Here is a 14286-nt window from a genome sequence, read left to right as displayed (position 1 = left end):
TTACTGTCTGATGCCTGAGACCCTGTTTTACAACAGTTACTCTGGAGGATTCTGGATTGATGGCAGATAAATACATAGTCCCCACAGAAAACTATTCTACTATCAGCTACATTACACATAACATCAGAAGACACGCGTAGGTTCTCTATAGCGGTTATGGCATTTTAAATAAGCTGTCAGTAATGGTGTTGTAAATACCGAGACGCCTGGTTCCTATCTCCTCCATTGTAAAGAAACCAGAGTGGGTACGTATCTCAGCAGTGAACCACTTCACAGAAAACCCAATCTAGGAGAGGGTTTACATTTAAAAGACTGGACTATTGAGGATTTTAAAAAACCTGGTGGAGTTCCCCTTTAAGGTCCTGCAGTTGTGTTTTGGTGTGTACGTTTTTTTACTGCTCGCACGAAGTGAGAGAGAGAGTGAGTGAGAAAGTGTAAGAGTATGAAAAAGTGTGTGTGTGTGTGTGTGTGTGAGAGAGAGAGAGAGAGAGAGAGAGAGAGAGAGAGAGAGAGGGAGAGGGAGCTACAGGGTGAGTGTGGGCTTTTAAAGCTGCTTCTACCCACCTCTGCCTCCCCCCAGCCACCACCACACACACTCGAAAGGGGTGAACACACACTCTCCACGTTGACACACCCCTCAAACTTGGACGTGGATGTCCGCGCTGCTGATTGGCTGGCGGCGCGGCGACTGACAACACCTGCTCCGCCGATTCATCAAACAGTGACACGCGGCCCTCGGCGAGATATAGGCGGCAAACCGCGCGCGCTTCCACGCTCTCTAAACTCCCGCGTCCGTCCTGCAACACGCTGCACCTCTCCCACTCTCTCTCTCTCTATCTCTATCTCTCTCTCTCTCTCTATCTCTCTCTCCCTTTCTCCTCTCTCTCTCTATATATCTCTCTCACCCTCCCTCCCCCTGTCTCTCTCTCTCTCTCTCTCTCGCTCGCTCGCTCTCCCTTTTTTTTGGGCTTTTATTTTTTTTCGCAGCAATGCTGATCGCGGTGCTGCTGCTCGTGCTCTCCGTGACGGCGCGAGCGCACGGCGGTGGAGGAGCGGATACTTCTGACGCGCACGAGGGTCACGCGGAGAAAGCGGCGAGCCAGAAAGGACGGCTGTCCCTGCAGAACACAGGTAAGGCGAGGGACGCGAGCACCGTGACGCGGACGTGAGAGAACGCAGGGGCGCCCCTTAGCACAGCCTATATGCACCCTGTCTCTCACGCACGCGCTCACGCACGCACGCACGCATACACACGCACGCACGCACGGGAAGCCCACCGTTCGCATTTGCACGTGCTTCCTGGTGTTTTGCGTGCTCTCCACGAAAGCGCGAGACACAGACGCACGGTCCGCAGCGCGGCGCGTGCATCTCTTTGCATTGCGTTTCGCGTCGCATGCAACAACAGCGCTTTTCCGTTTCTGAAGGAAGGCGATCTGTCGCGAACGCGAGCGCGCGCTCGCTCGCGGCCAAACGGAGACTGCAATTCAATCTCTTCGTAAACTATTAATAGCACGAGCACAAGGTAGGCTAAGATAGGATAGGTAATGCATACGGTGGGGTTCTAGGTGTGTGTCAATGTGGGTGTGGGTGTGTATGTGTAGGTGCATGCTCCAATGTATACGAGAGTTAGTGTGTGTGTGTGTGTGTGTGTGTGTGTGTGTGTGTGTGTGGTGTTTTCTGAAGCACGTCGTCACAGCGGTGTGTTCAGGTGTTCATGTGTATGTAATACATTTAAAGGGTCCACGCAGCTCATATTGTGTGCAGTAAAGCTCGCGAGACAGTGTGTGAGCGTGTCTGTGTGTGTGTGTGTGTGTGTGTGGCTGTAGACCAACTAATCAACTGCTGCAACTTTGTTGTAGCAGGAAGGAACAGCCTGAGTGATGCAATGACCTCTCCCATTGCATACACGTTTTTTCTCTAGGTGGATCAGGGATAAAGCCTCTGCCCTGGGCCAGATCCTTGGCTATTTTCTGTACATGCCTTTTAAAGAGTTAAAGAAAGCTGAGGAATCAAGAGAGGCATGCCCTTGGATTTCATTAAATGTAAGCTTCAGTTGGCCCAAAGCTTCTGCTGGCTGCAAGCAGTGGTCGAAGTGGTCAGGTTGGGAAGAAAATCTTCAGGGAGATGCTTTCTCATCTAAGGGGTTCTCAGGGTTTTCTTGTTGGTTTAATGCATACTATGGCTAGATGGTTCATACAGAACACTTTAGAACCCACTATAATACATTAGACTGTTTACATTAACTCTGATTTCATCAGGTTTGACTTAATCTATACTCTGATTAGACTGTACCAGACCTTTAGAACTTGTTAAAGTGTTCATATTGAACCTGACTGTAACTTGTTGATGTAACTGATACTATAATTAGACAATTCATGTAGAGCCCACTGACCCCTACAAGTCCCACCAAAGAACCTGATTATAATTTAATTTATGATTAGACTCTTTAAATTTCACCATTCAGAACTCATTGGAATCCATTAGACTATAGTTCCTATAGAGCTTGACTGCAACTTTGTAATTAAATGTATGTTATGATTGGACTGTTGACATAAAACCTTTAGAACCCATTACAGTATGTGTAGAACCCAGTTCTAACTTCTTGTTTTTTATTTATGTGATTCGAGTATTCATATAGAAGAATACATTAGACTGTTCATATAGAATCCGACTATAACTTTACATTTCATTTACACTGAGATTAGACTGTTCTTTCAGAACCTGTTAGACAGTTTACAGAAATTACTGAAAACAAAAAATGTTGGTTTAATGTATGCTATAATTCATACATTCATTCATACCAATTCATACAGAACCCTTTGGAACCTGTTGGACAGTTCACAAGCTGACTTTATCTTGTTGTATGATTTGAGCATTCATATAACACCTGTTATAACCCATTATAATACAATAGACTGTTCATATAAACCTGATTCTAACTTGATTTAATTTATACTGTGATTAGACTGGGCATATAGAACCCTTTAGAACCTATTATACGGTTCATATTGAATCTGACTCACTAACTTGACTAACTGACTGACATGTCGGCTTAATTGAGTCGCTAAATCATACAGAACCCTTTAGAACCCATTACTAGTAAACATTGAACCCAGCTGCAACTTGGAACCCAGCTGCAATCTGGTTTAATATGTGCTGTGATTGGACTGCTCAAATGGAAACCAATTAGAACCCATTATACAGTTCACACAGAACCTGACTGTGACTTGTTGGTATAGTGTATGTAACTATGTTAGACTATTCATATAGAACCTATTGGAATCTATTGAGACCCATTAGACAGTTTATAAAGAACCCAGCTGTAACAGTATGGTGTAATGTATGCTAAGACTGGCCAGTATAGAACCCATTAGACAGTTCATATAGAACCCAACTGATGGTTTAATTTATACTGTAATTAGACTATTCCTATAGAATACAATAGATAGTTCACATAGAATTTGGTTTAATTTATACAGCGATACGATTTCCGGTAGAACCCTTTAGAACCTGTTGGTGTTTGAACAGAACCTAGTTGTAACCTGTTTAATTTGACACTGGTTAGACTGCCCAGTAGACTTTTTAAGTATGAGCTCTATATCAGTATCGTTATCACATCAGAATTGATAATGGTGTGTCAGCATATATGCCACAGCAATCCAAGGGGGATGATTTCTGGGCATCCTCTTGCATCCCTCCTTCAAATGGAGTCCTGGCAGTAAGCTTGTGCAGGGGCTCGTTGCTGCAGCATGGCTTTAATTCGCCCTGGAGTGTCTGATCCGAAGCAGATTTGCATGCTGGAGTCCCTCGGCCGGTCACAGCGCTGTGTAATTCAATGCACGCTGCGGCCAGCTCGTACGATCCAAGCACATTCCCGCACAAATGCCAACACAAGCAGTGCAGACAGCGGCTCACTTTTCCTGCGCGCTCCAAAAGTTCAGCTCGGTACCCCCTCCCCAACCCCACCCCCCTCACAGAGGGTCCTTCTGTTGACAGCAAACCATTGCCTCAGTCAAACTAATAACCTGCTGTTTGCTTTGTCCGCATTTCCTTCGTTATCTTGGTGGACGACCCAGGTTTGCGGCCGACCTCTGTAGCTGAACATCAGCGTTCTCTTCTAGACTTCAGGCCTAAAGGAGAACATCACGTTTTCTTTCTCTCACAGGCCAGAATGGCTGTTTTTTCATGCTTGCCAACATTACTATTGTGAGTGCCAATGAGAAGATCAGATGGATTTGTCCTAATTTGAAGCCATTTAAAACGTCAACCCTTGCTGTCAGAAACAAAACAAAAACATCATCAGGGCACATGGTTCCAGCCGTCTTGGCCTTTCTTTAGTTGTTCTCTGGCAAACTTGAGTCTGGCCTTGATGTTTTTTATACATCAAGGGATTCCTCCATGCACACCTACCATGAAAATTCAACTCATGCAGTCTCTTTCTGATGGTAGATGCTGTACTTTGACATCAGCCTGCAGATCCCGTGATGACGTTTTAGGATGGTTGGAGACTCCTTTACGCACCTTGTGGTCGCTGCTCTTGGGCTGAACTCGCTAAGACAGCCTGACCTGGCCATGTTGCCAGTTGTTTTAAATGTTCTCAATGTTTTCAACCCCATTCCTAGACCATTTAATCTATAACCTTCTCTCTGAAGGCCTTAGAGAGCGTATTTCATCTCTATATGGTGATACCTTTCACTTTCACAATCAAGAGCAAACCAAACGAAATGTCTGAGTTTTAAACAAGACAGGCTCCTCCAACATCCCTTCTAACCATGTTCTGACATCTGCAGTTGATTATAAGTAGTTATAACTCCGTTATAAACTAGTTATACATTTTCTTCAGTTTTATTTGTTCAGTTCTATATTACCCTTCATCTCTCAGTATAGGGGTTTTCATGAGGAGTGTCGTTGTAATTGTTTGCCTTGCCTTGCCTATATAATAATGTGTTTTCAATGGCATTACATTAAACTACTAAGCTTGACTGCAGAACACAAACGTTTTACCTTGCAAGCATTTTCCCCTTTCCCCCTCTACGCATCTGCTAAATGAATCCTGCTACTAGTATTAGAGTTCATTATGGAATTTAATGGAGACCTGGGGTTTGATTTCACACTTACTGGAAAGGCACCTGCATTGCACCACCTGCCTAAGTGGGGAATCACAGTTTAGAACGTGTTACAGGGTGGCAGTCGCATTCACGCTTTCACAGCTAACCCGATCGCCTGCCGAGTTTCCCGTGTCCTTGTGTATCTTCTGCAGTTCTACAGCAGTCCTTATTAATCCCTGCAGTGAGATGAAGGCAATCATCATGCTGTCCTATATACAGTTAACCTTGCTTTTCCACAGCTCGGGCAGCCACCGCCAAATGCCTCCCAGTTTGATGGACTTTAATAGCATACCTTAATTACCTCAGTGCTCTCTCTCCATGCTAAATTTGTCCTCTAAATACAGTTCCTACATTTTCAGGGGAGAAACAAAGCCCAAAATAGGTCTTAAGCCAGCGTCTTCCAGCTTGCAAGCATGTGAGGTGAAAGGTTGTGTCATTATGCTCACATGCTGCTCAGCTTTATTTCACGCTAAATACAGCAAAGCTTTGCAAGTAGTAATCTGACATCTGACAAAGGCGTTGGAGCACTTTGTTTGACCAAATATGTCTTCGAGCATATTCAGGTTCTAAGCTCTGTGGAACATCTTAAGTATAGGCTCCTTCGAAGTATGTTCTGAAGTGACAAATTGCACTCTCTCTCTCTCTCTCTCTCTCTCTCTCTCTCTCTCTCTCTCTTTCTCTTTCTCTCTCTCTCTCTCTCAGCCGAGATCCAGCACTGCCTGGTGAACGCTGGTGACGTGGGCTGCGGCGTGTTTGAGTGTTTCGAGAACAACTCATGTGAAATCCGGGGACTGCAGGAGATCTGCATGACCTTCCTGCACAACGCCGGCAAGTTCGACTCCCAGGTACAGTACAGCAAGGGTCGCTTCACAAAGTCCTTTTCTAGCCCCCTCAGCGCTCTACCGCTCTCCCACGGAGGTCGTGTCCCTCCACAACAGGCAGAGAATGACCCTGTGGCCGGCCCGAGCCAGCTGGCATCGCCTTAGGCCTGGCTAAAGTTTCACGAGGTGCAGGTGGATTTGGAGCGGAGGGTTTGCAGCCTGAAACACAGTCTTAAGGTGCTGTTAGCTCTACGTCACCATGGCCCATAACCCCCTACGTTAAAACATAAATGAGTGCACTCTCGCTCGGGTTCATATGATCCGTAAATGCTTAAACTGCAGGAGGTTGTTCACTCTAGTGACAGGGTAATATTCACATTAGTTTCATAGTAGTTACTGGATAATACATGTTAAGATTAATAACTAAATAATAAGCATGCTGCTCATAGAGTTAAAAAAGAATGTAACCCAGCAATCACCGCCAGCCTTTAGACAATTTAATGGAGCTGTTTTTTAGTCCAGAATGTAAATAAACTTTGAAAGCTAATGGTGACGTGTTGACTGACTCACGACTCTGCTCTGACACACCCTTAACTGACTCTAGGCTTGAGTCGGACTCTAGACTGAAGGCTTGCAGAATTTCAGACTGAAATAACTGATTAAATGAGGACTGCCTGTCAATATGAAAAAATGATAAATTACTAATTACTAAAAACTTTCCTGCAGCTCACTGTTTCGAGGAAGAGGCAAAATAGCTTAAAGCAGTCAGCTAGCAAATTTAACTCTAAAATCAAGTAAATGATACAAAAGTTATTACATGAGCTTCAGTTGTAAGAAAAGTACATTTGAAATGTACTGGATTTCTGTATTGATTAAAGACAATCTAACTAAACTAATAACACACAAACATATGTACTGCTTATGCGTTTTACTGAGCACATTAAGTAAACATCCACAATGCAGGCTAGAAAAAGTAAGTGAACCATGTTGACCTGTAGATCCCCCTTTAGCAGCAATAACCTCCACCAAACATTGTCTGTTGCTCCAAAAAAGATTTGCACAAAAGTGAGGAAGTTTGGACCATTTCTTCCTGCAAACGTGTTGCAGTTCATCACTGTTTCTGAGATGCCTTGCATACACATCCCTCTTCAGGTCATATGATGGTACCTTAGTAGGGTTAAGGTCAGGATGTTATTATGCAAATCTTCCTTTTCAGACATTCTTAAGGTCGTTTACCTTTGTGCTTTTGGTCATTGTCTTGTTACAGAATCAGAATCAGAAATATTTTATTGATCCCCGGAGGGAAATTACAGTTGTTCCAGCTGCAACTGTTCGTGTAAAAATAAACACTCTATAAATAAACACTCTATAAATAATAAATAAAATACATTTAGAAAAAATAAAGAAACAAATCAAGAAACTTGAAATGTAAATATATATAAATGATATGAATTTAGTAAAGTGGCATAGTGGTAATAACTGTGATAATAAATCTGTGATAAATTATTGCACACATTAAATTGTCACCAAATATCTCTTCTGCTTGTGGACACGGAGTGCTGTCCTTACATACTCCTCTAAAAAGTTTAGATCCACCTTTCAATCATTAAAGGTACAATGAATTCAAAGGTGTCTAGGCCCTGAAGCAGCAAAGTAGCCCCAAGCCATGATGCTCCCTCCACCATGCTTCACAGCTGGAATGAGGTTTTGGCGTGCTTTATTTTCCTGTCCAAACATAATGTAGTGCATTTGCGCTTCAAAGTTCCACCTTTGTCATTTTTGTCCATATAACATTTTCCTTGAAGAATTGTGGAACATGCAGGTGGTCTTGGGCAAACTTGAGATGAGTGCAATGTTTTTTTTTTGTTTTTTTTTTGGACAACAGTGGCTTCCTTTGTGGTATCCTATTGTGAATACCATTCTTGATCAGTGTTTTTTCTGAAAGTGGAGACATGAACAAAGGTTTTAGTGTTTGTATAATACTCTATAGGTCATTGGCTGTGACCTTTGGGTTCTTTCTCAGCTTTTTCAGAATTACCTTTTGTGTTCCTGGGGTGATCTTAACAAGACACACTCCTAGTGAGAGTAGCTATGGTCCTGAATTTTCTCAATTTATGGACAATTTGTCTAACTGAGGTACATTTGGGTCTTTTTAGCCTTTTCTAGATTCATGCTTCTCTATAACACAAAAATTATAATAAGATCTTCTGAGTCATCTGCACCAACGTATGGTTCACACTAACCTGTCTTTCTTGAGAAGAACAGAATTGTAATCACGGTTTCTGTGCCTTTATATAAATGACAAAGCACCTTTGAAATGCACGCATACAGTCCTCTAATTGAAGCTGCTTTTGCCAATTAGCTCTTTGAGAAGTCATTAACACAGAGGGTCACTTACTTTTTTTAGCCTGCATCGCAAAAGGTTCAGTCTCAACTATGTGGTGTGTGGGTAGAATTTCAAATACGAATCGAAGTTAAGTTTTACACTAGGACCTTGTGATGTGCACATAAATAACCAATAACCAATACGTATTCTTTTATGTGTATGGATATTTTTTGGTGGGGGGGGGGAATGCAGCTTTTGGCCAAAAGCTGCTTCTGTATCTGCTCCATTGTTCAACAGTTTCTCTTTTTGTACATTTCCACCTGTAGCATGATGAGAAATACTTTCAAAAGGAATCTAGTAGCAGTCTTACAAATAGTAACCCTGCAAGATTCTCAGTCATTGCAAAATTGTAAAAACTCTTTTTTAGATTGTCTTTATCTGAGTCTTTATAAAGTCTTCTAGTGTATGGTAGCATAAGACTCGTACCCCACAAAATAGACACTCGTCCTTGCACTTCAGACACTTGACTCAGACTTGCACCAGTATTATTGTTTAGGAATACCTGCTTTGCCTTGTGCATTGTGATGATGGCATGTGTGACAAAATCAAACCCTTCTGTCTTCTCAGGGCAAGTCCTTCATCAAAGATGCTCTGAAATGCATGGCCCATGGCCTGAGGCACAAATTCAGCTGCATCAGTCGAAAATGCCTGGCCATAAAAGACATGGTGTTCCAGCTGCAGCGAGAGTGCTACATGAAACACAACTTGTGTTCAGCGGCTAAGGACAACGTTAATGTCATCGTGGAGATGATCCACTTCCAGGACTTATTCCCTAAAGGGTGAGCGTACGCACCTACAAGCCACTATTTCACGTGGCTTTCTGCACGTCCCCTTCTTTAAACAGAGCGCTCTTTAACGAATCTCGTGTACCTTTTGTGCAAACAAATAAACAGCCCACTTTCTGCTATTACGTGCCATTGAATTAGTCTATATAGAACAATGACAGCCACTGAGTGCTGAAACCTACCATATACCTTATGTTTGGGAAGATTATTTCCCAATTAGCAAATGGGTACTCTTTTACCTGGAAAAACATGTCTGCAGCTAAATAAACCCCACCAAAAAAGCAAAGCGTTAATATTTTGGTGCATTTGTTTTTCTGCCTGATGTTTGCGTATGGAATTGAATAATGGGCTAAGTGAAACGGCTCTTTTTACAGTCTCATGAAAAGGGCCATGTTGTCACTGGTACTGTGACATAACCTTCCACTGCAGTGGCCCTGCTGCTGTCGTTCCTTTTTCTAGAGCACTGAGCTCGAGCTCCAGCCTGAAGGGCAGCACACAGCAGAAGAAAGTTCTTTCATGGCTGGCAGAGCGAGGCAGCAGGGAGCACAGCCTGAAGCTGCAGGCCTCTCGCTGAGAACATGAAAGTAGAACAGCAGCCGAACAGCAGGGTTCCTCTCCACCACGGCCCATTTTGGCTAAATTCAGATTATGAGCCTTATTGCTCAACTCTGATCTGATCATTCCTGCTGCCTATATGGTTCATATTCGTGTTTGTAAGTGACCCACATTTGTCCTTAATACACCTGTGCCCTAAAAGTGTATCGTCAAGCTGGCTGCTGTTGACACACTGCTGATTCTGAAATTTATGAATCTTTACACCCCTAATAACTACAAATCTGGCACAGCTTTGTGGCATGTTACAATGATTGCATTTACATGCACTTCATGATCTGATGACTGCAGAAAATGCTGCTTTGCGACCTGCCAATAAACTCTTCATGCTGCAGCTTTTTATTTTTTTTACACATCAAGCTACAGTGTGAATATACATCATCTAAAAGATGAAGAATCTTTAATTCCTTCAGTTTTTGTGTTGCTAAAACTACTCTGCTTAAGAGTATACATGCACTGAGAAATCCATTGACTGAGCTAAAATCCAGCTCTCTTTATCAAATTTCTTTATCAGCTTTCTAGACCTTACTCTGATCGGAGTATGCTGTTTACATGATCACTGGAGTAATCAGATAACTGCAGAAATCTGAATATAAACAGATATATTTGTATATGCACTCACTGTTGCTAGGTGTGGCACCTGTTCATCTGAAATAGGCATGTGGACTAGGGTTATCGCAATACCAGAATTTAGATTTCAATACCAATATCAAGTATAGTATAGTGTTCCATAACAAATGACAGACAATTAAAAACACTCTTTACTGTCTGAACACCAAGTGTTTATTTGTTTGAACAATTTACATTTTAATTTACAGCCAAATTAACATTTTTACCATGTCATCTTGCTCCCAGGCCATATGTGGAGCTGGTGAACATCCTGCTGGGCTGTGGGGAAGAAGTGAAGGAGGCCATCGGTCGAAGTGTGCGTGCGCAGTGCGAACAGCATTGGGGTGCTCTCTGCGACACTCTGAGCTTCTGCCCTTCAGCACCCCCCGCAGGCGGTCCAGAGCGCCGCCCGGCCAGCCCCTCGCACCCCGAACACGAGCACCCCAAAGGCCCGCGCCAAGGCGAAAAAGAGAAACCTGGAAAGGGGGGCTCCGGAGCCCACCCCAGGAGCCGTGGACAGGGCTCCCGAAGGGCCAGCCTGGACGCCGCCATGGCCGAGCAGGAGGACCCTGAGACCACTGATATCCGGAGGTGAAGGGTCAGGAAACTGCAGTCCTGATCGTGACACCATCGTCCCAGTCGCATCCCAGCACCGACTGAACAACGAATAAAGGGCACACTGAAAGAAAACTAGTGCTTTGAATTTACCGGATTCAGATATGCATGTTGGTTCCACATGAATACATGTCATCACCGTCAGGTCAAAAGCTCTTAACACAGTTTAAAAAGCTTTTTTGCACCATATAGAGATGAGCTCCATTGTGTGAATATTTCATGATGAATGGACCAATAGAAATGGTCCAAAATGACTTGGAAAAAACGTACATTAAAGTTAATTCCGTTTTTCATTATTTCTACTGTAAAGTTATTGTTTTACAGTAACAATACATGACATACAGTTATTATATTTACTTCCTGTACACACATGGCAGTTGTTGTGTTTATGTCATGTGTTCTTTTTTGGTCACGTGGACCCACGTGCATATTTGAATGGGGTAAACTGAACGCACTGTGCTTTTTCAGCGCAGTCCTCACCCAATGAAGCTCTCCTCCTCTCCTTTCTCCTCTACCAGTCATTCCAGCACTACCAGACTGTACATTTTATGCAGGGTATTTGTGATGTAGCTCATTTTGATACTGCAGATATCATAGATCCGATAGTTCTTCCTGTTATCCTCACAGCGCAGCGGTTATGGTTCAGCTCTAACATAGCCTTTCTATTTCTCACCCTCTGTAAGATTTGATCTCTTGTTATTTATTTTATTCTTTATGTAATTGTTTGAATATAAAAATGTACATATAAATCCATGTATATCTATATTTATATAAACATGTATAAATATAGTCCTCGTATGCAGTACGGATATACTATATGTAATATAGTATATATACTAAATATAGAATGCTTGTTGTATCAGTCACATTATTGCACCTACTACAATCGAACTGTAGATATGTAACATATTTCTTTTTCTCTTTTTTGTTGGTTTCAAAGTTGGAAATGTGTGTATTGTAATTTTAAATACTTGATTGATTAAATATAAACTGTACAGTAAAGTCCTTGTCCGGGATTAAGACTGGGAAAGAGGTTAACAGCAGCAGTGGAGACTCACCAAGCACCCTTATGTAGCCTTACATCTGACATAAATACTTTTCTTAAATACTGTCCAAGCACATCCAGATTCATGTTATGCGCCTTATTCAGACTTTATACAGATGTATTCATATTCATGCACCTTCCTGCAGTTGGCATGAAGCAATAACAGCCACTCTCGAGTCCTGGAATGATGAAGTGTGTATGATTATCTCACTAATGTGTCACTTATGTGCAGCTTGGGATTTAACCCCAAGCACATTAGTCTGACACAGGAACGCAGACAGCTCGCAGAGTGTGTCATGGAAAGCCAGGCTGCTTTCGCTCCGGCCAACTTTTCAGACAGCCGTGCAGCTTCCAAGTTAAAAAATAGCAATTCTTTCTCTCTCTTTAAGCCTCTGAAAAGAGGCAGTGGTTGGAGCCATAGTAAACTGGCCTGAGAGCCAGGAACTGGGTTAAATCTACACGAGAAGCAAAAGCTATTACTGATACTACTGTTGAGAACATCGCCGCCACCGCAGCGGCCTTGACTACACAAGGGTTTTCGTTAAGAGGGTTAGAGGTACAAATAGGGCAGTTTAGAGAATGTTGTACCTCAGTTTAACAGCATTATTTAATCCCTACAATTCGCCCAATCCATTGCCTCTTGCCATCGCAAGGCAAAATGACATTCAGGCAAAAAATAGGAATCTTAGAATGAAAAGTCTTTTCCAGACACATCTACTCATGGGCTGAATTACATGAAAGAGTCATATAAGAGTCTCCATTTACAAGTGTCTTCTGTCTGGTTCTATGTTTATTTTATCCTGAAAACTAGCCCTTTGAGTTTGAGCCCTCAAATACACTTCACATTTTACTAAACAACGATACTAAAAAATGATGGAAGACAAGTCAAGTCAAGTCAAGTCAAGTGGGTTTATTGTCATTTCAACTACATACAGAGTACACAGTGAAACGAAACAACGTTCCTCCAGGACCATGGTGCAACATAGACAGTGCATACAAGACACAAGTGCAACACAAACAAACAAACAAGTGCGGACAGACAACACAGTACAGACAGAGGATAATAAATAATGACTGTAGTGTGCAAGTTGTGCAATGTGCGATAAATAGAGTCCAGTGAGGTAGTAAAGTTATTAGTGCAAATGCTTGTGCAAAAAATGCTTCCCATGTTATCTGGGGTAAATGGTTGGAAAGAGAGAGAGAGGGAGAGTGTACATGTACCAGAAAGATATCAGTTCAGAAGTTGAGTTGTGTTGAGGAGTCTGATGGCTTGGGGGAAGAAGCTATTGCAGAGACTATTCCTGATCTCAAAATAAGGTCATACTATTACATTTCAATAACATGTCCCTTTATTGATTAGGTTAATTAAAGAAAAATCTCAAATATAAAGACAAGAAGTCATTATTTAAGTCTTAAAAAATATATTTTGGATAATAAGTCATAAAGTAAGTCATAATATTACAAAAATAAGTAATTCTTTTGGGATACTAAATACAAAATATTTTGTAAAGATACCAATATGTCAAGACATTCTTTTGGAATACTAAGTTAAAATATATTTTTAAATGTACTTTTATGAGATACGTTAACATATCAAACATAAAAGTCTTTCTTTTTTGATTCTAAGTCACAGTATTCTGAAATTGGGTATTTTTTTGTGAGAAATTCAGTGATATTGTAATGTTGCCAATTTCAAATGTTTAAACAATAAACAAGCAATTTGAGATAGGACATTATACTATCATTGTTTTGGATTAGTAATTCATGAATTGGATTAGTAATTTATGAAATAATTTATTTCAAGATAGTGAGTCAAAATTCAAGAATATTTGTTATTGATGAGTATTTTGAGATACTATGGCACATATTGTTATAGGCTTGCTGCTTAGGGAGTATTTATAGGGTTGAAGAAACCATCAGTTAAGACTTCTGTAAAACTTATCCTCTATATTAATTTTCTGTTAAATTAATTAACGTATGCTAATGAGAAATATGAGGAAGCCATCACAGATTTTGTAGTGACTTACTGACATATTGTCAGTTGGCTGGAAACACTTGATGCAACAGTTTCAGTATAGCCATACTGGTCATGTTCACTGATTACCAAACACTGTGATACCGAACAACATCACCATATTCTTATGAATATGTATAATAAGTATAATGTATAATTATGTATAATCATGAATAAGTATATATATTATGTATAACTATGAAAAAGTAAGAGTTGTCTTATTAAATAGACTTGTATCACGTGTTTCCAATGTGCTTTTTTCTCTATTTACTAAGCAAAGCATGGTCCACA

The 14286-nt window shown here is 41.5% G+C and overlaps 1 protein-coding gene across 1 annotated transcript; it reads left to right on the top strand.

The window, feature by feature from the left end:
* Nucleotides 1-989: 989 nt before the first annotated feature.
* Nucleotides 990-11927, top strand: stc2a (stanniocalcin 2a). The gene is made up of 4 exons (XM_072673572.1): nt 990-1131; nt 5811-5953; nt 8883-9094; nt 10568-11927. The coding sequence occupies exons 1-4, from the start codon at nt 990-992 to the stop codon at nt 10914-10916; spliced, it is 846 nt and encodes a 281-aa protein (XP_072529673.1). The 3' UTR covers nt 10917-11927.
* The last annotated feature ends 2359 nt before the right edge of the window (nt 11928-14286 follow it).

This window comes from Salminus brasiliensis, chromosome 2 (assembly GCF_030463535.1).
Source record: "Salminus brasiliensis chromosome 2, fSalBra1.hap2, whole genome shotgun sequence".
NCBI lineage: Eukaryota > Metazoa > Chordata > Actinopteri > Characiformes > Bryconidae > Salminus > Salminus brasiliensis.
The sequence above is the reverse complement of the archived record's forward strand: the minus strand, read 5'-3'. Positions and strand labels throughout refer to the sequence as shown.